This window comes from Chelonus insularis, unplaced genomic scaffold, assembly GCF_013357705.1.
Source record: "Chelonus insularis isolate UGA/USDA-ARS -01 unplaced genomic scaffold, ASM1335770v1 contig_406_pilon, whole genome shotgun sequence".
NCBI lineage: Eukaryota > Metazoa > Arthropoda > Insecta > Hymenoptera > Braconidae > Chelonus > Chelonus insularis.
In genome coordinates, this window is record NW_023276563.1 from 1,412,337 (window position 1) to 1,436,419 (window position 24,083).

The 24,083-nt window shown below is 27.8% G+C and overlaps 2 protein-coding genes across 9 annotated transcripts in view; one reads left to right on the plus strand and one right to left on the minus strand.

Annotated features, from left to right (window-relative positions):
* LOC118069304 (zwei Ig domain protein zig-8-like) overlaps positions 1-24,083 on the minus strand; it is a 147,318-nt gene that overhangs the window by 41,742 nt on the left and 81,493 nt on the right. The window contains exon 1 of one of the 7 annotated variants that reach the window (XM_035087313.1): positions 8,573-8,835. The exons of 5 other annotated variants lie outside the window; for them this stretch is intronic. The gene's annotated coding sequence lies outside the window, so the exon portion shown is untranslated. One more of the 7 variants, XM_035087314.1, reaches the window with a different exon arrangement.
* Positions 258-22,776, plus strand: LOC118069302 (zwei Ig domain protein zig-8-like). 2 transcript variants are annotated; one of them, XM_035087307.1, is made up of 7 exons: positions 258-957; positions 1,320-1,541; positions 9,708-9,874; positions 12,765-12,975; positions 21,011-21,138; positions 22,102-22,270; positions 22,360-22,776. In XM_035087307.1, the coding sequence occupies exons 2-7, from the start codon at positions 1,415-1,417 to the stop codon at positions 22,449-22,451; spliced, it is 894 nt and encodes a 297-aa protein (XP_034943198.1). In that variant the 5' UTR covers positions 258-957; positions 1,320-1,414; the 3' UTR covers positions 22,452-22,776. The 2 variants fall into 2 exon arrangements, with proteins under 2 accessions (XP_034943198.1, XP_034943199.1); XM_035087308.1 differs by having other exon boundaries at positions 22,363-22,776.

Here is a 24,083-nt window from a genome sequence, read left to right on the forward strand (position 1 = left end):
GCAGACTCTTCATCTTCATCTTGAATATTCTCCATCATTTACATGACTCGCAGATAAAACCTGTCGATCTGGAGATGCAATTTTTTTATTTTCTAAGAAATCTGTAGTGGCAATTCGATGGACACAACCTAAACTCTTTTCTGGTAAGATTGGTTTAGGGGGTAGTTCACGTCCATGCAGGTGGTGGTAAGAATATGGTAGTAGTCGGGGGCCGATATCTAGCTAAGCGCTCGCGCAGTCGAATCGTGGTACTCACCACGAGAACGACCAGTTCCTCTGCTTTCATTTAAAGCCGCTGTGCGATTCGCGAGTTGCTGTATACAACCCTAGTGCAGTTAAATGCATAATTAGCTCCATTTTTTTAATCCAAAAAATTCTTGTATACAAAAATAATTGTCACAGAGTTTTTCTATTTTTTTTTTCTCTACACCACGACATAAAACTTTCTCCAGACTTTTAATTGGTTAATATTTGTCAGTAAATTTTGAAAGCATTTAGCAAGCCATGATAAATGTTTCGTGCATTATTAGTGATTATATTATTGATGAATGACGTAAATTTTATCGTTGATTTTAAAACGATCATCTAAATAATTGTGGTTGTAATGGTGATGAAGCATTAAAATATATTTCAGTAAATATTCAGTGGAATTTTGAAACTAAGTAAATAAGTGAATAGTAACCTTTTATAAATATCAACAATACATGTTTTTAACTGACATCATCCCCATGAGCAAATTCTACAAAGTCAAAAGTATCATTTAGTGTTTTCCCGCGAATACATTTGTTTATTTATCTCCAAAAAAAAACTAAATATCAGCGAATTTTTTTTCAAAGTGTTTTTTTTTTGCACATTTTACGATAATGAAAAATCCATTAATATTCTATTCAATATATTTGAGTGATCAAGTTGGATTGAATCGTAATAATAATAATAATAATTCTGCCATCAATGAAAGTGAGTATATATTTTTTAATCATCGAAAAATTAAAGCTTTCAAATATATCATTATTGTTAATGGCTTTTGAATTATCAAGATGCATTGTAAGCTGAAATAAATAATTCTTATGGATAATTTTGAATACACAGATAAATCTTTTAGCTCGATTTATGTTCTGCATGACACAATTACTATATTTTTTTTACCGTCAAGTAAATCTGCTATAAATATCGGTCAACTCTCATTACATAATGTTACAAAAAGTTGCATAATTTATTTTTGCAAGTAAAATACATATTTTATTTCCCTATCATTGAACTGTGATCTCATTTTGATTATGGAAAAAAATTTAATGATGAATTCATTTATATGTCAAAAGTTCAATGCTTCTGAAGCCACAGTTATGAGCTGGATCTCTCGATTTTGAGGACGAATCATTCGTCCAAGATATTCGACTCTTAAGGATCCTGTGAAATGTACTGGAAGGAATGCATCGGGAAGTTGTTACGAAAGGATTTACAATTTAAATATCGCTGCAAAAATGTAGTTATGTGGCACATTATAGTCTATGCAATCATCATCTCATCGATCTTAATTCAGGGTAAGTAAAAGCATGGTATTTTATGGTAAACAATTTCTTATAATAATTTTGTAAAATTTCTCTGTTGATTTAGTGTATAAGTATATTAAGTAATTGGATAAAAATAAGTTGAAGTAGAACGAACAAGCAATTTAGTTTTGTTGTGAATCGATAATCGTGTAATGTAACTTGGTAATAAAAAAAAACTTTATAATTTGTCACGAACGGGGATAAAAAATAATCTATCTCACTCAATAAATTATCAATGGTGTTTTTGATTTTTTAATAACTTCATTTGGTTGACGAGTAATGCAATATAGCGATAGAACAAAGATCAACACCTAATGGAATCACTTGCACATCAATCGATATTCAAATCTTAATTTTAGAACTTGCAGCCCGAAATAATACCTTAAGTCTCCATTAAACGAATAAATATAGCTAGAATTTCTCGTCGTAATTGCTTTGAATCTTTCATCAGAGACACACAAACAGCAGAAAAAAGGATACACTGGCTCTAGAGTCGCGTCTTCTTGATCCACAGAGAAAAATTGAGCTCTCGAGGCTCTAAGCTCGGCTAAACAATTTAATCTTGTTGCTCTATATAAATAGATATATATATATATATATATACATGTACTGTGAACTCAACCAAGTCTTATATCGTACTTTAGACTCACTTCGAGCAAAATGGAGAAAGATTATTATTTAAACGCAGTTAATTAATTGAGGTCTTTGTGACTTAATACATATTAATTCAGTTTTGTGGATCTTGACGCGAAGAATTATTTTGTGTAATTAATTAATAAGCGGATTAATAAATTATTTTTCTTTGTTTTAATCTGACAGACGTCGTCGTGGAAGGATGATAAAGTTTTAGACTCAAAGCAGTGGTAATAATTTTTTTTTATGAAAAAATGTTTTTTTAACTTTACTTTTTGGTTGGAAAAAATAGTTCACGATTTTATAATTAATTTTTTGCTACGAGTAATAAAGTAGGATGTGTATAAATAAATTTAAACATCGGTAAAAAAAATTTTTCTAGAATAAATGAATAATCAAAGTTGTAGAAATTCTGTTGTATGCTTTGAGTAAAAAATATGTAACAATTTAATTTAATAATAGCTTTCTAATTTAATAATATATTTATTGTTATGATTTTTTTGTAGTTATGTTGTTGCATAAAAAACAAACATTGTTGTATGAAAATTTAATTATAAATCTCAAAACAATGATGCTCCATAAAAATATACGAGATATTCAAACTCCACAAAAGCAAACAACTATCAACAGTTGTATTGTATGTCTATTATATGACAATTGCTATTCTCAAAATTACATTCTTATTATCATTATTATTGAAGTGAATATTGAAGTTTACGTTTCTCCATAGCAGCTGTTTTTCCCCAGTGAAATATCATTTTTTGTCTTTTCCATTGGGACATAAAGGAAATAGATAGCTGGCATGCAATAAATCTGAAATTTATAACGGGATAAGCTGATTTAAGCAGGTTACGAGAATCAGGTGGATCATAACGGTCGTAAGAAAAATGAAAATCTTTTTAACGGCTAAAGATGAGCCTATGGATGATACTAGAAAAATAGTATTAAAAATTATCCCCATAATTCATAAAAAAAATTTTAGTAACACTTTTTTTATTATCCTCTGAATATAAAAAAAAACTTTTATTTTTTTTATTTATTATAAAAATTTAAGATTTTTATAATCAGGAGTTTGCTAAAGTAACGCATGCTTTTGATGTACAAATTGACATCTCTGACATACTAAAACATCCTTTTGCGAATCAACGTTGAAATATAATTAAAACTCACTTTAGTGAACTTTAGAGAAATTAAATTTCTTCCCTTGTAAGAGGCTATTAATTGCCCAACGCTGTGGAATTACTGCGTGATAACTAACACAGTTAGTCCATTTTGTTACTTCCAACAGAATCTTTGTTATATTTCTTCATTCATTCTGTAATTTCCTGCTGTTTATGGTCCAAAATTGGATCAATAGTATTTTAATTGTCAGCAGTGAAAAAAGTTATAAAAGTTATTGTAAAAAATTTAGAAATTTTTAAATCTACTTTGTTGTCACATTTAGATATAAATGAAGGTTTATATGAATGATTATCATGACTTGGTATTATTCAAACGATTATACTGGCACTTTTTCAAAAAATACATCTTCAGATGTGTCTATCCAGCATCAATTGATAGTATTGAATGTATACCTCCCATATGAAAAATGAAGATCATGCTCTTTTATAGTTTTTCCATTTTATTTTTCATAACAAAAGACTAATGATTGGAATGATATTCTGATGTTGATACATTGTTAATTTTTCTATTTTGCCCTTCATGCATCCATCTTATTCATTTACAATAACAATTTACTCTTCAACATTATTCCAAACTATTTTAAAAATTGAAATCTCAATTTATTAATTATCTTCTTCATTTGGTGGATTAAATTATAATCAAAAGTTAATAGACTAATTATAATTTACTGTCAAAAATAATTTTACAAGTCTGAAAAAATAAGAAATATCGAAATCCGATGCTTTAATGCACTTTTTTCAGTTTTTCACCGAAATGTATTTTACATTATCGCCATGCTGATATTGATATTTAAATGGTGAACAAAAGTATCACACATTCTTATCACATGGCAGTTTGCCAAACCAATACGAGATATACATACATATCTTTTATAAAACATTAAAAGTTTTTCACGAGTCATGATCTACATTATCTATAGTAATTCTAAAGAAACTTAGTTTCAATTATTCAGTAGTGTAATTTATCCATCAGTATTCTCAACACAATTCTATCCGATTTTAATTTGGTATAGAAAATAATAATGGAGTATTCAAGTATTTATTTGGTGTAAAGATAATACTATCAATTTGATAGTTACCTGATATTGATTGACCTGTTTTTGTGGCTTCCATATAAATGAAGGTTAATGGAAGTATGACCTAAAACCACCATATAGGTATACTCATAATGCAAGTAATTATTAGTAAATTCTATGAACTCATTACAGATGCTTTGTAAACAGAGTCCTATGACATTTTTCAATAACAGGGTTTATCTCTCAATAGAGCTCTTCTGACAATCGATCACTCGATATCCTTCCATCTATCAAACATTTTGTCATTACTATCAATATCTTATATCGATTCATATTACATCACTATCATCTATGCATGTTTGACTTTAAGGTACAAGATATTTTTGAAATAGATATTCACATCAAATTCATGAAAATTTAGTTCAAGTTAATAAAAATAATCAAATTGTAAAAAGCATCAAGAGTAAAAAAGAATATTTTTCTTCTCAATTTATCATTTTTTTCGAATAATTATTTTTTGATGACTTGAATTTAATGATAATGGAAATTGTGACAAAAAGTTGCCATTCATCTAAAATAGTTTATAATTCTTTTGAGTTACGACAGAATTCATTAAAAAGCAATTTTATACATTTTTCATTATTTTTGATTTATTAAAATTTATAATACTCTAAATTAATTGTTAATATATTTTTAGAACTTTTTTTCAAGCAAAATCCTTATTAAAAAGTTTATAACACTCTTTTATAAAGTCGAAAGTGTTTGAATTATTGGTTTCGAATTTACCAAGTTCTAAAGAATTATTAATATTATTGAAAGCAACTGTGAATTAAAATGATGCATATTAAGTGTGTTCAATGTTAAAATTCAATCTACAAAGCATTCTGTTTTATTCCATAATTCTTTAATTTGTTCATAGAAATTGTAATATTGTACACACTTTATGTTAATTACTTTAATATATTTTGAAAATCTTGTGTTTGCAGTAAATACAATCATAGAGTGATTTTACATTTTTTTACTATCACATACTGAATAATAGAGAATCTTAATAAGCATAAGTTTTGCTGTGAAATAACATTAAGTATTCAAATACGTAAGTATTTCTGATTTAATTAGTATTGAATTATTATTCATTGCTTAATAAAAATAAGATGCAGGAAAGATAGACTACAAAAAACATTTTCATTCCGAAACTCTCAGCTTTTTCTTTAGTACTTCGTAATTAAGCGGTAAAGCTCTTAAGAGGTTTAGGTACTATTAAGAGTACTGCAGCTCTTATTGTTAAGATACTTTGCAATTGTCAGCGATTTCTTTGGACGCTGTTTTAGTTTTCATCTTTTTCAGTTCAACATTTAGGTGTAAATTGAAGACAAAAATTATAAAATTTATACTTTTTCATTTATTCTTTTCTTGTTCTTATTATTATTATTGCCATAATTAATCGTTATCGATCAGAAAATTGTTTCATCCTTTTTTCTTAAATTAAAAGATTTTTCTCCAAGATGAGGAGCAAAGGTTTCTCAAACTGGATGATTTCATCTGTTTGACAATATCAAGTATCAAAGAATGAATACTTAATAAAGTTACAGGAGTAAATGGTAATTTTATTTAAATTTCAGGTTTTTATGAGTTAAATGTAAAAAAGTTAAATTCAACTGCTAGTGAATAGTAGTGAACTTTCATTTTATTTTATGTTAAAATGTGTCAGTATGTTGAATTATTCAAACTCTATTTCTATACCCACGATCTAATTATTTTATATAAAAATGTTATACGCTATATTATCTATGTACTGATACAAAAAAATTCATTTCTTTCAATTCATATGCTTTGAATCACTTCAATGACACACATTTTCTATTCTATTTAATTATACTGATGAATGAATTATAAAAACATTGAAAGCAAAATTTATCATTCACAATTAATCGAGAACCATTACATTAACAACCATTATTATTACAACAATAACTGGAGATTATTGTTATTAATGTTCGAATGATGAATAAAAAACTTTATATAAATTTTTAATTATATTTAGGAATTCTGAAGTAAATTATCCGATAAAAAGCATAGTATAAAAAATTCTCAATTATTTATATAATACTCTGCACAAAGGATAAAACTTAGTTTGATGTTTTGTAAAGTGCACGAGTCAGTTTTTTGCTTGATTTTGTCGACTCTTTTTACGTATATATACGTACCATTAAGAAAGGCGAACGAGGACAAGTTTAAAAGTTATTGCACTCGTTTTAAGTTTTCTGAACTTCCTGAATGTATATCAATCTATATATTGTAAATTTACTCGGTAGCATATGTAAAAGATGTTTGCAATATAAAAATGTAGAAAATAACGAATGGTGTAATTTATAATTAACTAGTATAATAAGGTTAAATAAATATTTCATATTTTATACTATTTTTCATAACTGTTATTTACTTTTAGTTATAATAAAATAAGCAACTGCCAAGTTATTTTCATGTGTACTTGAATATACAAATTTATTTAATGACGAGATAACTACACCAGACTTATTAGAGAAATGTGAGAAAATGCATCTTTATTTTTAAATGTTGCAATTTAAATATGATAAATAAATGAAAGTAGATTTTTATAATAAAATAAATTTGATGTTGACTCTTTTTTTAGTATATATATACAGAAGGAGAGAGAGGCCTAGTTAAAATGACCTAAAATAAAAAATAAAAAAAAAAGGGAAAAAATCACGGAGATATCTGACTGTAATTTGACTATTCGATGTGCACGTATATGATGCGTGATCAATAATTAAAAAAAGCGTTTGAGGTTCATAAATATGTGAATCACGGATGATTAATTGTACAGCTGTAAATATTTTTATGGCTTTTACAATGAAAAATATAATAAAATGTAATAACATAAAATGAAAGCTTCTTTCTATCGAAAAAAAAAAAATTTATAAAAAGATTATAAACAAAAAATATGTTTTCGGTAGATGTTCATAATCATTTAAATGATTCCATATTCTATGAAAAAAAATTATATCTCATACATTTTATATCCCTCGATTAATTTTTTTTTATATCAAAAGTGGCTTTTTCCCTTTGACAGTTGATAATTTTGACAAAAAATAGTATACAATACACAAAAAATCAATTCTGCAAAAAAGCACAGGCTTTTAAACACTGCCCATATTTAATCGCATATATTTTTTTGTTTTAGAGTGCTTTTAGAGTCAGTAAAACTAAAAGATTTTTCTATTTTTGATGTGCGGTAATCAATAATGAACAAAAAAAAATAAATAAATAATTGGGAAACTCGATAGAATGTTTAAATACATCACACTCCAATCATTCTTTTCATCTTGATACACTTCAAAAAGACAATAAATACTTTTATCTTCACAAACACATTCTCTACAATTTTATAAAAATTTTTTCAAATATTATAAATAAATTAAAATAAAGTTGACTGGATTTTACTTCTATTATGCTAGTTTTTTGTAAATTTAATAAGAGATTTTTATTTTTTTCGTTCCATCAGAAATTTTTTTTTTAATATATTCGCGTGATATGTCTCTTTGTTAAACCCAACAATATCACTTGATAATCATTTTGAAATCCCTCTTTAATATGCAATCATTTTATCATAATCACTTAATTATTCACTACACTACATTTTCAATAGTACTTCAAAAAATATTCCAAATAGTTTTCCTCTCAATTTTCAATTGAAATAACAGTTGTGATGTTTGTGCGTACAACACGTATCTGAAGTTAAACGAGTAATAGTTGGAATTCTCTTCAATTTCTCTATTTCAATTTGTTAAAAATGTCGGAACTTGAATAAAATTTCATCTTGATACACTGAAAGCTGAAACAACAGCGTGGCAATCCAATACCATTGTATGCTCGATGTTAAGTGAAATAAGATACTAGCTGTGACAGGAATGTACTTACAATGCAATGAGAACCGCATTTTATCGGAAATGTCACTGCACTTCACCTAACAATTTCAGGTACTCGAACTTACACGCTAGACGCACCTTTCAGTCACGCTTGGAATGACATTATTTTACCCTCAATGTATTCGGAAGGGGTCTCTTTTCAGTTGTCAGTGACTTACACGCGATCTAGAACTCGTTCACTCCTTTTTCGAGAACTCTCATTTTCAATTCATTGTTCACATTTTACTGTTTATATTTCTCACCTAAATTCACTACTTCTCTTATCAGCTTCCAGTCTCACCAATAACAGTGTGAATACTATTCTCTTCAGCCAACCGACCTATCTTTCTTTCGTATTTACATATTCATTTACTCTTTTATCACACGTTTTTATTTTCTCCTTTTCGTATTAAGCTACTCAATTCTCTTGAATTTTCTTAACCACAAAAAACTGTCTACCTTAAGTCGTGAGTTGGTAGGTTTTTAAAAACGTTACAAAGTTTACGTTACGAAATACAGTAAGTAATTGCAAACAAGCCTGCTCGGTTTGTCAAGAAGATACGAGAAGCAATGGTACTCTAGAGATAGCATTTTAATAGTAAAATGTCGCCGCCACTTGGTAAATACTGACTGTTTGCTGAACAAACTATTCCAGTACACGTTTATCTGACTTAAAAAGAAAATAAATTTACTACAACGAGGTGTTTTTCCTATACAATTTAATGTTCTACATACAAAAAAAAAATGAATAAAAACTGATTTGTGGAATTTTTTTTCTTATACCGCTAATTTGTCTTGATTTTTTTGTGATTGACTCGATATGTCATTTTTGTTTTTTTTTTTAATCGTAAAATACGTAGTGAATGACACGAAATAAGCCAATCGTTGTTTTTGACGCAATGCAGTTACACATTACATGTGGATATCACGTTCGGTCATGATGATTTCACTCAGCCGTACTTTAATTCAAACCCCCAGAGACGGTTTCGCAGATTTTGCGAATTTGACGCACACATACCTCCCCTGCGAATACATCCATTCGTAAGGGAAATACGTTAGTGACAGTATTATTACGCCATGTTATTCCTACCATGCTTATATTATATTAGTTATATAAATAAAATTCAATCAAATTTGACATAGAACCAATCCCTTCGTCATCATTATTTCAAGACAAAATTTGATTGTAATATTTCACTAATAATTCTTCCTAATAATGGTGACTTTAGGTTTCTTATTTTATTTTTAATGATAGATGATATAATGAAGTATTAAAAATTCCTTTCTCTTGATAATGTTAGATATTTTTTTTGTGATATATTATGTCAAATATCGATCTTTAGAATTAAGTGGTTAAATCGTAGCAAGTGTGTTCTATTGAATTTATTTTCTTTCCAGAATCTGCTGGAAACATTTCACAAAATTTTATCACCAACTACCTCGAAGAACATCGATCATACGATACAGCACCTTACTTTGACACCACTGTTCAGCGTAATACCACTGGGCTAGAAGGGAAAACTGTTCATCTTGTATGCAGAGTAAAAAACTTGGGCAATTTAACAGTAAGTTGAAGTCGACATATATTATTTTATGCAGCCAAGTTCATTATTTGAAATATAGTAACGGTAAAACTATTTTAAGTTGATAAAATAACTTATATGATTCAAAACCCATGGGCTATAGATAATATAATCAATAAAGTAGATTTTTCTTCCGATGAGAAATAAATTTTTTTTTAGCGAAAAACATTCAACATAGAATAATATTTAGAGAATTTATAAAGGAAAATTTGAAAAAAATTATCAGCACATTGTTGGGTTTTTGTTCATACAGTCAGCAAGAATTCTATTCATATCTCTGAAAATTTTATCAACTAAATTTTTTACTCCAAGAAGTCTAGCATAAGTTGATAAGGAATTAGCATAACTAAGATTATTTTAAATCGTCCATGACTGCGTTTTTTTTGGACTTCATATACATATATAGATATATTTCTGAAGGCAGTAGGTGCACATCAGAGATTAATCCGTGCTAAGTTTTAATTAAGAGGTGAATCGCTGCATAATTTTTCTGCTCAATTCCTACTAAGTCATGAAAATTATGAATAGGAAAACTAAAATCTAACGAGGACTTTAATAAATATCAATCAATGATGAACTGATTTGATTCAGATTTGACATTTTTCATTTATCAATAATTTCGATTATTACCTTTTCTCTCATTACAGTTAAAACAAGTATAATCAACAAGAACAATTTGTAGAGAATAAATTTGAGATTAATTTTTGATCTGATAGGAATGATATTCATTCATTTATATAACAATTGATTTGGGAAATATTTATAAAATTCAATACTTAATCTCTCAGATTAAAATAATTGACAGAAAGCTCATACTTCATTGGCAATGCTATTTCTGTAGATTAATGGATAAAAAAAAATTAAATTCCATTTTTGGCAGCTTCATTGAAGATTATTCGTCAATCGGTTTGAACATTCATTATAGGAATGTGATTTCATGAAATTCGTCAAATCATTTGATTCTTAATTTTTGATAAATTTTAAATAATTAAACGTTACTCGTATACTGAATATTCAATCACCCAAAAAGTTTAATAGCCAGCGCCAGATAAATCCATGAATTATCGTATTACTGATGATGAAACAAGCTGACGTCAATGCGAAAATGGAAATATTCATATTTTCATAAATTAATGAAAAAGTAATTTGATCCAAGTGATAAGATGTTTACAGTTGTACTTTAAGAGAATCTTGTTGATTAACAGCTGAATCATGTTTCTCAGATTGTTTGCACAATATTGGCGTAAAGCTGAGGGTAGAGAAGATTGTTTTGTCAATAGCTTCAACAACTCATTTAACTTTCAGAGTGATTATAAATTTTTAGATAGCTCGTTATAGAATATTAACATCGTGAAATTTTCAGTGCGTAAGCATCTTAACTCGTTAGGATTACCAGAATAAAGCCCCAAAAGTAGCTTCAGAAATGCCTTTCATTTGCGATAATGAGAAGGAAAGGAAACCAGAGGGGATTCTGTGAGATTAAATTCGGAAGCTTAACTCAATTATTCTACTTATAAATTATCTGAAAGTTTTTGTCAATGAAACGATCGCACTTTCCGTTCTAAATGCTTCCTGAGGTACTTCCTAATTAAATCTATCGAAAAGTACTTAATGAAAATCGTAATTATCGCATACCAATTTTTATGAAAAGTACATAATTTTCAAAAATACTAAAAACTAAAGGAAAAATAAAGTAGTTTCTCGTAAGAGCATTTATTCATTGCAATATAAATTATCCTTTTCACTTAATTTAATAACATTTTGAATATTATAAACCATTATTTATATAAACAACTTGTATTTATTGAACAATGAAAAGTTTATGTATCGGTAAATAAATTGAAAATGTGATAAAAGATTTGAATGAATAAAGTACAAGTTGATTAATAATTGTATTCATTATGGATGACAGTAATAAAAGTAAACGATATGAAATATTCATTCGTTTAACGTAATGTTTTTTGAATATAATTTGTTTTATATTGGCGATGAAAAAAATATTAAAACTTTATTTGGTGCATGAATGAAATCTGTTCCATGTCCTAGTGGTTCGTTCAGGTAATTAACTGATACTCAGCTCATGCATATAGTGACGAAAATTTTGTAATTATTCTAGCTGTTGTGGGAGACGGCTGGCCAGTCGAAAATTAATGCGCTCATATTCTTGTACAATTAAAATGGTAATTTTTTAATCGTCTGCCAGCACATTGTTCTGGTTAATTTATATTGTCTCTGACATTTTTATATAATATATAACCCTATGAATATATAGATGTATTTTCTTGAATGTATATTATTCTCATATATTTTACAGTATATATATATATATATGTTTACATGAGGAGTAAGCAAAAAATTCGTTATCAAAATCATATATGGATATTAGGAGAATCATCTACGACTTTATTACTTATAATATTACATGCATTAATTATTTTTTTACATTTTCCTTCTCTTTTTTACTCTTTCACATACCTCCAAATTCTATTTTTATATAATTTTGTCCTTTTACGATAACTATTATCTTTTTATCCCATTTTTTATTGTAGAGAAAACTGCGAAAAAATAAAAGAAAAAAGAAGCTTTTGTTATTGTTAACAGTGGTGTAGAAATATAACATAGAACCGTAATGGATTCTGCATAGTACCATAAACTTCTTAAAGAAAACGAGGAAAAATAAAATTTTATCGTTCAATCATGTAAGCGTTGAAGCGTACGTTATTATAGGAAACATAATAAGCGCTACTACGAAACGATCATAATAATGCATAAATTTAATGTCATAATATGTGTTTATCTTGTACAAGCTATTAAATTAAGAGTAATATTTTTCTCAAGTATTTAGTGTAATGATTTTTATAATTTTAACAAGGTCTCTTGGGTCAGACACCGTGACATCCACTTGTTGACAGTCGGACACTATACATACACTAGTGATCAACGCTTCGAAGCTCTACATACTCCACATTCCGAGGATTGGATACTCAAGATTCGCTACCCCCAACTCAAGGACTCAGGAATATATGAATGCCAAATATCAACGACGCCCCCAATTGGCTATAAAGTTTACGTCAATATAGTTAGTAAGTAACTCAATATTCATTTTTGATGGGCTATTATCTGCGATTTAAGGAGAAGTAAAATATGAAATTTCATTCTAGAAACCGAATATCATGTTATATAGTTAATTAAAAATTCTTTAAATAATTATGAATAATCAAGTAAACAATTGATAAAAAGAAGAATATTTAATTTCTTTTAATTAGTAATTAAAAAATTAATTGGATACTCATCTTTGCATTTTTTTAATAAATTTTACGTCATATTTTACTCCTTTTAATTTTTCTTAAATTCAAGTTTTTTAATTTTTCTACTTTGATATGGGTTTTAAATAAAATATACCATTAAGGGAATTCCTTTTGAAAATTCTATCACTCAGTAATGAGTAGATTTTAATTCAAAATTAATATTACTCGAATATTTCTTTGAACTAGATCAGTCATTTATTTACATATTTTCAACTTTCATGATAATTTCTTTGAACATAGAATTATCATTTGGAGTTTTAATGTAGTATAATAAATACTCTTATTGCCATGGTGATATATAGTAAATTCCATAAGTATATTGATAAAATGATAAAATGAATTTTCCTATTGAATGAACGTAAATCCAACCAATCATTTAGATTATTGAATTATAAATTCTATCGATCAGATGAATTATTCTGGTAGTTGGCAAGAATAAATACACAAATTGGAACCCTTGAAAGTTAAACTAAGGACACAGCTTTACGATTTTTTGTAAATTTTTTTTTCTTTTGTATTTATCATAAAATATACAGCTAACTTGGTTCAACTGTGTCCTTAATTTAACTTTCAGAAATTTTTATTTGTGACTTTATTCATACCACCCAGTGAATCATTTAATTCGAAAAGAATACAGTTACTTCAGAACTACTAAATTCCAATAAAATAAAATTCAATGGAAAATAATTTTTTTGCTTCTGATATTGGTAAAATGCTTTACTAAAAAAAATTTTGTTCAATATATAAATTTACATGGTAAAATAATTAAATCGTTAGTGATTTATAATATACAGTCAATCGATTTATTATTTTTTTCATTTGTATTCAATTTGAAGAATATTGTATTAGAAGTCAAATATAAACTTTACTTGTTATTACATGCAGGAAAGTTTAAAGGGACCTATTTGAGTACTTAGATAGAATGAAAATAATTTTGATAGAGTCAGTGAGTGACAATAAAATTTCTTGATCAAAGTCTTAATAGGAAAGATGAACGAAGTTTGCTTCTAATTTCTATATAGATCTCTTTATGCTTCTTCTATTGACTACTACCTAATGGTGTTGGTTAGTTTGAAAGAGCATTTTACACTCGGTCGATCGAAGAAAGGTTAAAGGAAGCGCAACTTCTGTCTGGCAGAACTCGGTCATTTGTTGCTTAATTTGTTGCTTAAATATACTGGAAAAATCAACTTGTAGCTAATAAGAGAGCAAAAGACAAGTTGTTCATCAATTGTAAACTGTTCAAGTATTTTCTTCATTGATATTCAATGAGCATAAAATGTTGAAAAGAAATTATTAAATAAGCTTAGTAGAAAAAAAAATAGGAAAGAAGGAATTATTGTAGATGAAAATATATTTGTATATATATTTTGTATTTATGTTGTATATGTATATATATTTTTTGAGGAAATTCTTTGAAAATATAATACGCAATATGTTTACAAATGATTTAAAGTATTTCTCAAAGGAAAAAGTAACTATAATTACTATTCATTTTCATATCTTTTAAAGCTCTTTTCTATGCTTTCAAATTTATTGCGATGGTGTATGGAACCATAACCAAGTGACAGTCTAAAAAAGTATGATCTTTCAGTAGCAATGTTCTCACTTACATTCCAGCCATTACTATAATTTGATACGATGAGATGGAATATTTTTTGTGAGAAAAAATATCATAAAGCTCTCATCAAAATCATGAGATACTTTTAATCCTACTTCAAATTTTTATCAAGTCTTACGGACCAAGTACAAAATTGAATTACACTACTCAATAATTAATTCGTGCGGTAATGTATAAATTAAGAGAACTTTGTGTATGCCACCGATTAAGTTGAACTTCATTCAGAATTCAAAGCATTAATTAAATTTGAATGGATGACTTTCTAAATCTTCATTAAATTTTTATATAAAGTTGCAAGATTGAATTTTCTTCTTATGTATTTAGTGCAGAAATCATTGGCATTTTTGCAAATAAACATTTATGTGAGCTTTAAATAACATTTTACTTAGAGAACTGTAATCTAATTTTTTATTTACTGAAAATGCATCCTAAATATTCAAAATCAATGTAATTCATTATTAATAAATATTTTAAAAATTATTTTTCTATAAAAATGATGAAAGATTAAGATAATAATGATTTACAATAAATATTTTTTAAAAAGCTTGCGGTTTTATACTTAAATATCTAACATTAATTAATTTTTTTTCTCTTAAAACTTGATGTTTAAAATCGGAAAATAATGAAGGAAAATCTAGAAATTTATGTCCACAGTGTACCTCATCTTTTTAAAATTAGAGCTTATACAGATAAATGAACTTAATTTTCAGAATCAGCATCCCAATTTACCTCTCAAGCTCTTTATCTCACTAACTTGCTCTTAAAAATAAACAACTAATCTTCTTATAAAGAACAATAAAGTGTATGAATATTTATAAATATTTATGAGCAATGAACAATAATTAAAACAATTTTTAATTTACCGAGAAAATTTTAGTTAGTGGGTAGTAACTGATTAACTGATCACGATTACCCATTACATATATAATTTCGCATTAATTAAAGCTTTTCAAAAGAATTTTCATGTACAGTTTTAAGAGGCGTTACGTTTTGCTGTAATTATGCTACATGTAGCGATAGGTTCTGGGCACGTCGAAAGTATTATCGCGATAATTTTGTAAACTGAACGAATAATTACGGTATTACTATAGAATGCATAGCTTGGTAATAATGCAAGTATACAAGTGTTGATAAAATGATATGAAATAAATTCAGTGGACAATATGTTGTTTAATCGAGCGAATAGTGCGAAGAGTCAACTTCTGAAATAAAGTGAAAAACGATAAAGAATATCATCTGGTTGATTCATTGTTTCCGCACAATACGGGTGCTGCGAAAAATTGTTATCGTATTGCTGGCAATTCACAAAAAGTCATATGTTTCTATTAATTTATTGAGGTCATGAGGAAATCGTTACATGGTTTAAAAAATATTTTTTCTCAAAGAATATAGGCAGACGTTGGTTTCGTGTAGATGATATAAAGTTTCGTTAGTTCAATATGGTGCTGAATGATTTTCAATCCTGGACTTGGGCCAAGACTATTCCTGGTCGGTTTATTTGAAATAAAGGATACCCTATTGGAAATTTACTTCAAGTATAATCGGATTTATACTCATTCTCACACGTGGGAAAAACCATATCTATGTGTCGATCGAGTAATATCCTTCGTATTGCTATCATTATAATCACAGTTCGTTTTTTATTATTTTGAAAATCGATACAGTATTGATTATATTTTTTATTTATTGGTTTTGTATCAATTAAATAATTGATTAATAATGTATTTGATTCAGAATTGAAATGGCAAATGAAAACTCGTAAATGTATCACCAGTTAAAAATATTGTAGTTATTTTCCAATCCGATTTAAAAGTTAATCTCATTTAAATTTCTAGAATAGCTATTTTACTACAATGGATCTTTGAAAGTGCCGGTGTATATCGGAAATTGACTCAAAGAGAAATCGAATTTTTACTGATCGTCCCAGGTGGCAAAGATGACTCTTCTATAGCGATTCGATCGTATTAGAGTCATTATTTTAGTTACTATGACTTAATTATTACGATTAAATAATAAAATTATAAAAATGAATCAAATGAAAAATTCATTCTACTTTAAAAGACCATTTTATTATAATGAAGTACTGAAAAAATAAAAGGAGGTTAAAATTATTCTTTTAAAGTAATGAATATCAAATTTCCTTAAATAAAAATTATTTAATACGGATTTAAAAAAAATTTAATTAACTTTAATTTATCATTTTATCTTTTGCAATTATATATGTTTAACAAAGGCAAACAAAGATGCAAGAAAAATAAATTGGATTTCATTCGACGTTTTTTTCACAAATATTATGCTTTTATTAAACTGTTTTTTTGCGAATTGGTTCTCCAATTTTCAATTAAAACTGGTGCTTCAGTATAAATCGTATAATTTTTTTTTCATTTATATTGATTGATCCACTTTGTGCTCTAATACATGAAACCAAGATCTTTGGAACGAATAAATTGCAAAAAGCGATTGACTTGAAACTGATTTTTATCCAACTACTGGAGAGATAATTATGAAGGTAATAAATATGATCGGATATTATAAAATAGTTAACAACAGAAACGAACTATCGGATATATATAATTACACGGAATAGTAATATTTTATAATTGTTTCCACCAAGTTCATTTAAATCTTTCATCAGGAATAGTTATTTTACTAATGAACCTTTAGGCAATAACAATTTAAATATAGTTATTTAGTGAGGTTCGAAACTTTGGTGAAAGCCAACTTGGAGAAGCAGACTGAACCTCTCTTTGTGTTTAACGACTCTTGTTAGACTATCCCCATACATGAGTTTCGTTCGTTCTCGGTTGAAAGGACTATTTGCAAACTTTTTGCTATTACTAGCGGAATCTGTTTAGCTCAGATAGTTGCGCTGGGTCCTTAAGGTTCGTATTGAATACTTATATATAATCTGTCATGTATTTTCAACGGTTAGCTTTCAAAGAGGAGCTTTACAGTTCAGACACATACTGCAAAACAACTTTGGAGTCGCCAAACAACTTGATGCGCTTCTATCAACAGTTTACTATACATGCTGCCGAGGATGCATAAATTCTATTTCAATAGCTTCTTGTTTAGTTGATGTATCACATAATATGTCTGTATCGGTTTACGAAATTCACGTACATCATGTCAATCTCATGATATTAAACGTATTTTATATGAAGCGTATTTAGATGGTAAAATTTTTATATATTTTGACATATTTCAACGTCTAATGTCGAGAAGTATTGATTTATTATTTTTCACCAATATGCACAATATACATGCAAAAATGGAACATGCTTTTTGCTTTTATACGTCATCATGTAAGAGTTTCCATCTACTTCAATATTTTGTATTGGAAAGGTTTCGGGAAAAAATAAATTTGACGTAATAATCGAAATTTTTCCGATATTTTATTATACAATACGCGAATTACTTTTAATCAAAAAATCTTGAAGACTTATTTTCTTATATTCACACTCCCTACACTCTAGGGTTTTATGTATGGCGAATAAATTTTTATTAAAAATCGAAAGTCATTAGCAGCTATAAAAAAATTCAATTTTTCGTTATTAATTTTTTTTTTCCTAGCTGTAGTAAATATTTATAATTTCGTTTTTTTTTTCTAAATAAATTTTAATCAAGTAAATTCTTAAAACATTTTTTATCCAAAATTTTAGGTAATTACATCGATAAATAACAGTTATATATCGTTTGACAACAATTGAGTAATTTATTATGAGTTATAAATATGCATAGCTCAAATATCTATAGCTATAGTGATATGTTGAACAACGACAATGATAACAATGATATAATGATAGTTAGTGCGTCAGCTAAATCTACTTTATGACAAATTTTTTGTTGGCACAGCCATTATTCTTGACAGAATGCACGTGTGAACTATGTACATATATTTATAGTCCCTATTCATGATTCGCGAACATATGGGTGTATTCCAAGCCACCTTTCCCTAAGCTATCAATTTCTATTGGCAATATGGCTGAAAGATGATTATCCTCGAGAAGATGTCCTCTTCTCATGGACTGCAGACGAGGGTAAAGAGAGGATGTATAACCACTGTGACGACGTAGCATGTAATATATTATGGTTCATAGATTACGTTACCGTATCACCATTGCAAGTATTTTGCTTCTAGCCTTTGCGGATAGGGTCATATAGCAAGTGTTTGACTTACTACGCATATGTACCCATACATTTAGACTGTCCATTTAATGACAGTAATGACATAAATACATGTTTGTGGTTACACTATTGCTCGAGATTAAATTACAACGGTAAATGTGATGCATATGGATTTCTCATGTAATTTGATCCAGGTTAAATTCAAGAAAATCTAGGATTTGTGTTTCATTCCATAGATCAATGGACATAGAGATCAAAGTAAATATTTTATTTCATATATATGAGGATTTTTTTAATTTTAATTAAAACTATTGAATTTTCTAAGTTTAATTCATATCGTATTTTGAAAAATAAAATTCTTTTTTTTTTGGAGCAAAAAATTGATTTACCTTAAAGTAAGATTGTTTTTTTACATAAAAAGAAAATTACTGAAGAATGTAAATAAAATGAAAAAAAAATCATAATGAAAGTTTAAATGCATCAGGTTAATTTTTTTCAGTTTTAAAAACATTAAAAAAATAATTTAAGGATTGGAGCAGTTATATTAAGTTTAACTTAAAGTTTACGGTGTTTATTAAAAGCTTTAAAGCTCATGAAAAAAATTTCCATTTATATCAGACGGTTTATAACTTTTTGAAAAGCTTAATAGTAATTTCCACTAAACAAATCATTATTTTTATTATATAAAAAGAGTAGCATAAAGATAAGATGATATTTTATGGTGCAAAAAAAAATGCAACATTCTTTCATAGTTATAAAAATCAGTTTCAAAATTGACTTCAACTTTATGAATACCAGAGTTTTATCAATATTTTAAAATCACTAGAATCCATAAAAAGTTTTAAAGAATTCACGAAAATCATGGTTCAGAATCGAATGAATATTTGACAAAAGCTTCTACGTTTTATTCCTTGTCAACAAATTCTACCCTGAATGTACATAATAAAACGACGTCCGATGGGAGGTTTAAAAAAATAATGGCATTCTTATAACCTGTGCAGTGATAAAAGAATTATACTAACATTAAAATGTCATAGTCATGCATTAGGAAGTATAATATATCAAATCTCGCATTAAATGGACTTAACAACGTCACTAAAAAAATAGGAAATAAAAAGCCTAAATGATTGTTTACCCAAAGACATAGTTCAGAAGACCTAATTTTAGATTGCAATATATCACGATATAAAATCCAATTTATTTTGATGTTTGCTCCTTTCTTTTTGAACAATATGACGCGATGGAAGTTTTCGGAATGAGTTATAGATCGATTTATTGATTTATTCTGGCAACACAAACGATCTCTTTTTTCATTGTTATACAATTTTGCATTGGCAGGCAAGAGAAATATTGAGGGCAACTCTTGCCTCCGCGCCTTTGTGCACGTGAGTTTTCAGAGTGAAACGATAAAATAGACTTATTGCCATTCTGGAATCGTCGGCAAGGGAATGCACAATGTTAGTTTCTGCTACTTCTCCTTCCTAGCCCATGGGAAAATCGTTCCAGCATGTAACTGCTCTTGATTGGAAAGAAGAACATCAAGAGGAAACCTCTCTAATAGAACCATTGGAAGCATGGTTACTAGAATTAGTTACGTCTCAGACATCTCCAATCGGGTCTTATTTGGAGCGGTGAATTCTAGGTGAAAACGAACTACTTTATTTCCGATCGTGATACTCTTGAACGAGTCTATAATATCCTATTAATTGGCTCTATAAGTGTTTCTTACGAATGATTTTTTATTTTTGTTTGTTTTATTGTCTTTCGTAAATGTAAAATAAAATTTTATTCTACAATGATGTGGCAAGAGAAAACATTAAGGTGAAAGAAAGTGAGAAAGGTTCTCTAGCAAGTTTCTAACTCGATATGCTCACAGTGGATAGAGTGAAGTACATCAAAAGGTTCTTTTAGTGCACGACTTGCGAAGGAGACTTTCATTTTACAGCATGAAAAAAAAGCATCTAAAGAAAAACGGAAAATGTTCTCGACTTTATCTGATTTTTTTCTGTTATTTTATGGAGGAATTGCTCATGTTTTTCAGCTGATTTCTTTATTTTACAGAACCAATTACTGAGATCGTAGGAGGATCCGACCTATTTATCAATAAAGGCAGTACAATTAATCTCACATGTCTTGTCAAACATGCACCTGAGCCACCCTCAGCCATCATTTGGAGCCACAATCATGAAGTGAGTTTTTGTTTATTATATCAAATGATTATATAAAGGGATTTAATTTTTAATATCAAATAAGCAATGTATTTTCATGCTTTAATTACGGTATTAGACCCAAATCTTATAAAACTATAGCTCCAGCTATCACAGACGATTCTTCATGCTTAGAGAAGTTAGGAATTTATGATACTTACTAACAAGCTCGCAATTGGCCGCTAGGGATTTTCATTTTACTTGCAATAAAAGTTGAGAATCGAAAAAATTTTTTTTTTTTTAATAAACGACCTTTAAGTTTTTTTTAAAAAAAATATAAATTAAATGAAATTTATGGAACAATTAGATTAGTTATATTATTTATGGATTACATAAATATTTATTCGTGAGTTCTGATTCTCTCTAGAATAGAGAAAAGAAGTGCTTTCTTGTAGAAGTTAAAAAATCTTTAATTTTAATTTTTTTTGTTTTTTCTTTTTAAAGAAAATTATTTTCAGTTAAGAAATAGTGAGAAACTTAATTCATTTCAAAAGTTTTTAATAATTTTTTATTAATATTTGTAGAAACTCGATTGATTACAAATAAAATAAATTTTAAAAAGAATGATGAAGATGTCGTTTTTAAAATGATTATAACTGAAATAAAAAATCAAAGTAGATTGTAAGAAATTTAAGTAAAGAGAAAAAAAAAATTTATCCGATGAGATTTTGAATTGGAATAAGCGTCTTCAATTAAAAGAAATATTAATAATTTATACAATTCCTAAAAAAAAAAACCTATTCCTCATGGAGTATTATTTCTAACGAGAATTGGTAGTGAAATGATTAAATTAAGTTAAACGTGTAATACTAAAATAAAAGAAAATATCATAGCAAAGTTTGCAATCTCTTCTTCTCGAGTAAGCAGCCAACTACGTGTCAGCAAAGTCTGTGAACTACCATTACTCTAATACAGAAAGAAATTATCTTTTTCTATTTCTTCTAGGCGATTAACTTCGATTCACCTCGGGGAGGTATTAGTCTGGTTACGGAAAAGGGTAGTGTGACATCAAGTCGTTTGTTGATTCAAAAAGCCATCCAAGAAGATTCGGGTATTTATACTTGTGCTCCAACTAACGCAGAACCTCTAAGCATTCGTGTTCATATTCTGAATGGTACACAATAAACTTTTCAAATAAAAATAATTGCTTTCCAATATTCCAACACATTTATTCCTCGTATGATCACGCGGTATTTGTTTCAGAAGAACACCCAGCAGCAATGCATCATGGCTGTGGAACAAAATTCGCTGCAACTTTACAGGTACTGGTTAGTTTTTTTCTACTCATAGTTTAAACTGCAATGCATCCAAGTCCATAACAATGTATGTGCAAAGAGTTCGAAAAGTGTCATGAACTGTAAACTTAGAAGATTGGATTACTCCGAAAAATACCGTGGATCATTGGAAATCGGTACTACAAAACGACTGGATTGCTGACGACCTGGAAACAACCAAATGTGCTATAAAAAGAATCCACAATGGTACCTATGTACAATAACAAGTTGCTGAGATAAATGTAAAACTTTTTTACGTGACTCAAGTACGAATGTGTTTATTTATAAGATTAATACACGACTGTCAAAAAAAATTATCTATGTGTTTATAAATAAATATGGTAAGTAGGAAGTAATTAAATAAATAAAAAATGTAAATAATAAAGAGATTTTACACATATCATTTTTTAAAAAATATTTTACAGTTATAATATGCTTTTTTGATACATCAATTTTTTTTCTATTAATTTTTCGGTGTCTGTAATGAAGACTTTGAATCGATGAATTAATCAGTCATGTGGAAGAGGGACCAGCATTAGATATTGATTAAATTTTTTATTTCTTATCAACGATACCATGATTTTAGGTGTTAATTATTAGCAGTATATTAAAAAAAAAAAGTTCATTAAAAATATTTACATGTACCTTGACATTTTATGAATGTTTCTGAATTATTAAAGAATTGAAGGATTAAAAAATATTTCATATATTTCAATGAAATTAATGTAAGATTTGAAATGAAATTGTCAACACGATATTATTAACAATGTTACCCAAGCAATTATATTAATTAAATATCTAAATAATGAATATAAATTAAAATCAAAAAACTAAAACTGCGATTCGATTAATTGAAGAAATTAATTAATTTTCGAATTATGAGAGCGAATAATTGAAGGATCATACAACAATGATGGTAAAATTGGCGAAAAAGCTCGTCAAGTAGGAACTTTGTTTTAGAAGAAAAAAAATAAATAGAGAAGAGAAGGTAGAGAATCTTTGAAAAAATATAGTGTCTGGAACAGATTTAGTTATAGTGTCTATGTGGTGTACCAAATGGACTACTTTTTTCATTAAGTAATACCGAGAGAGGGAAAGCAAAAAAAAAAACTAATTCAATTGTTTTATAAAAGCATGAGAATGAGTACAACATGGTGTCTTCAAGTAGTGAGATCCATTTTATTTTTAGGGCAAATAAAAGGCACTTTAGTTATCACCATTTGTAAGTACATTGACAAAAAAGATAAATCCAGCTTTAGATTTAAAATCCTATTATTTTTAGAGCTTTTATTTTATTTTTATATTATTTTTCTATCGTAATATAATGAAAAAGAGGGTAATATACTTTTTACGAAAGAAGAAAAATTAAATAACTTATTTACATTGATCGAAAATTTATCTGTTAGTAAATATATATGCCACTATTTATTTCTTCACTTGCTATTTCCATGAGATTTCAATAAGATTTACGTGTATCACGATAAGAAAAGTCGCTTGGATGTTGCTGATAAACGAGTCGATCGTTTTTCAGGAACAACCAGACAGAAACAATTTCGACTTCTAAGTCCTATTCTATCGATTTCGTTTTTGTTAGGGAAATAGTTTGCAAAAAAATACGGAAACCAAGCGTATATAAAATCACAGCTGGTAACT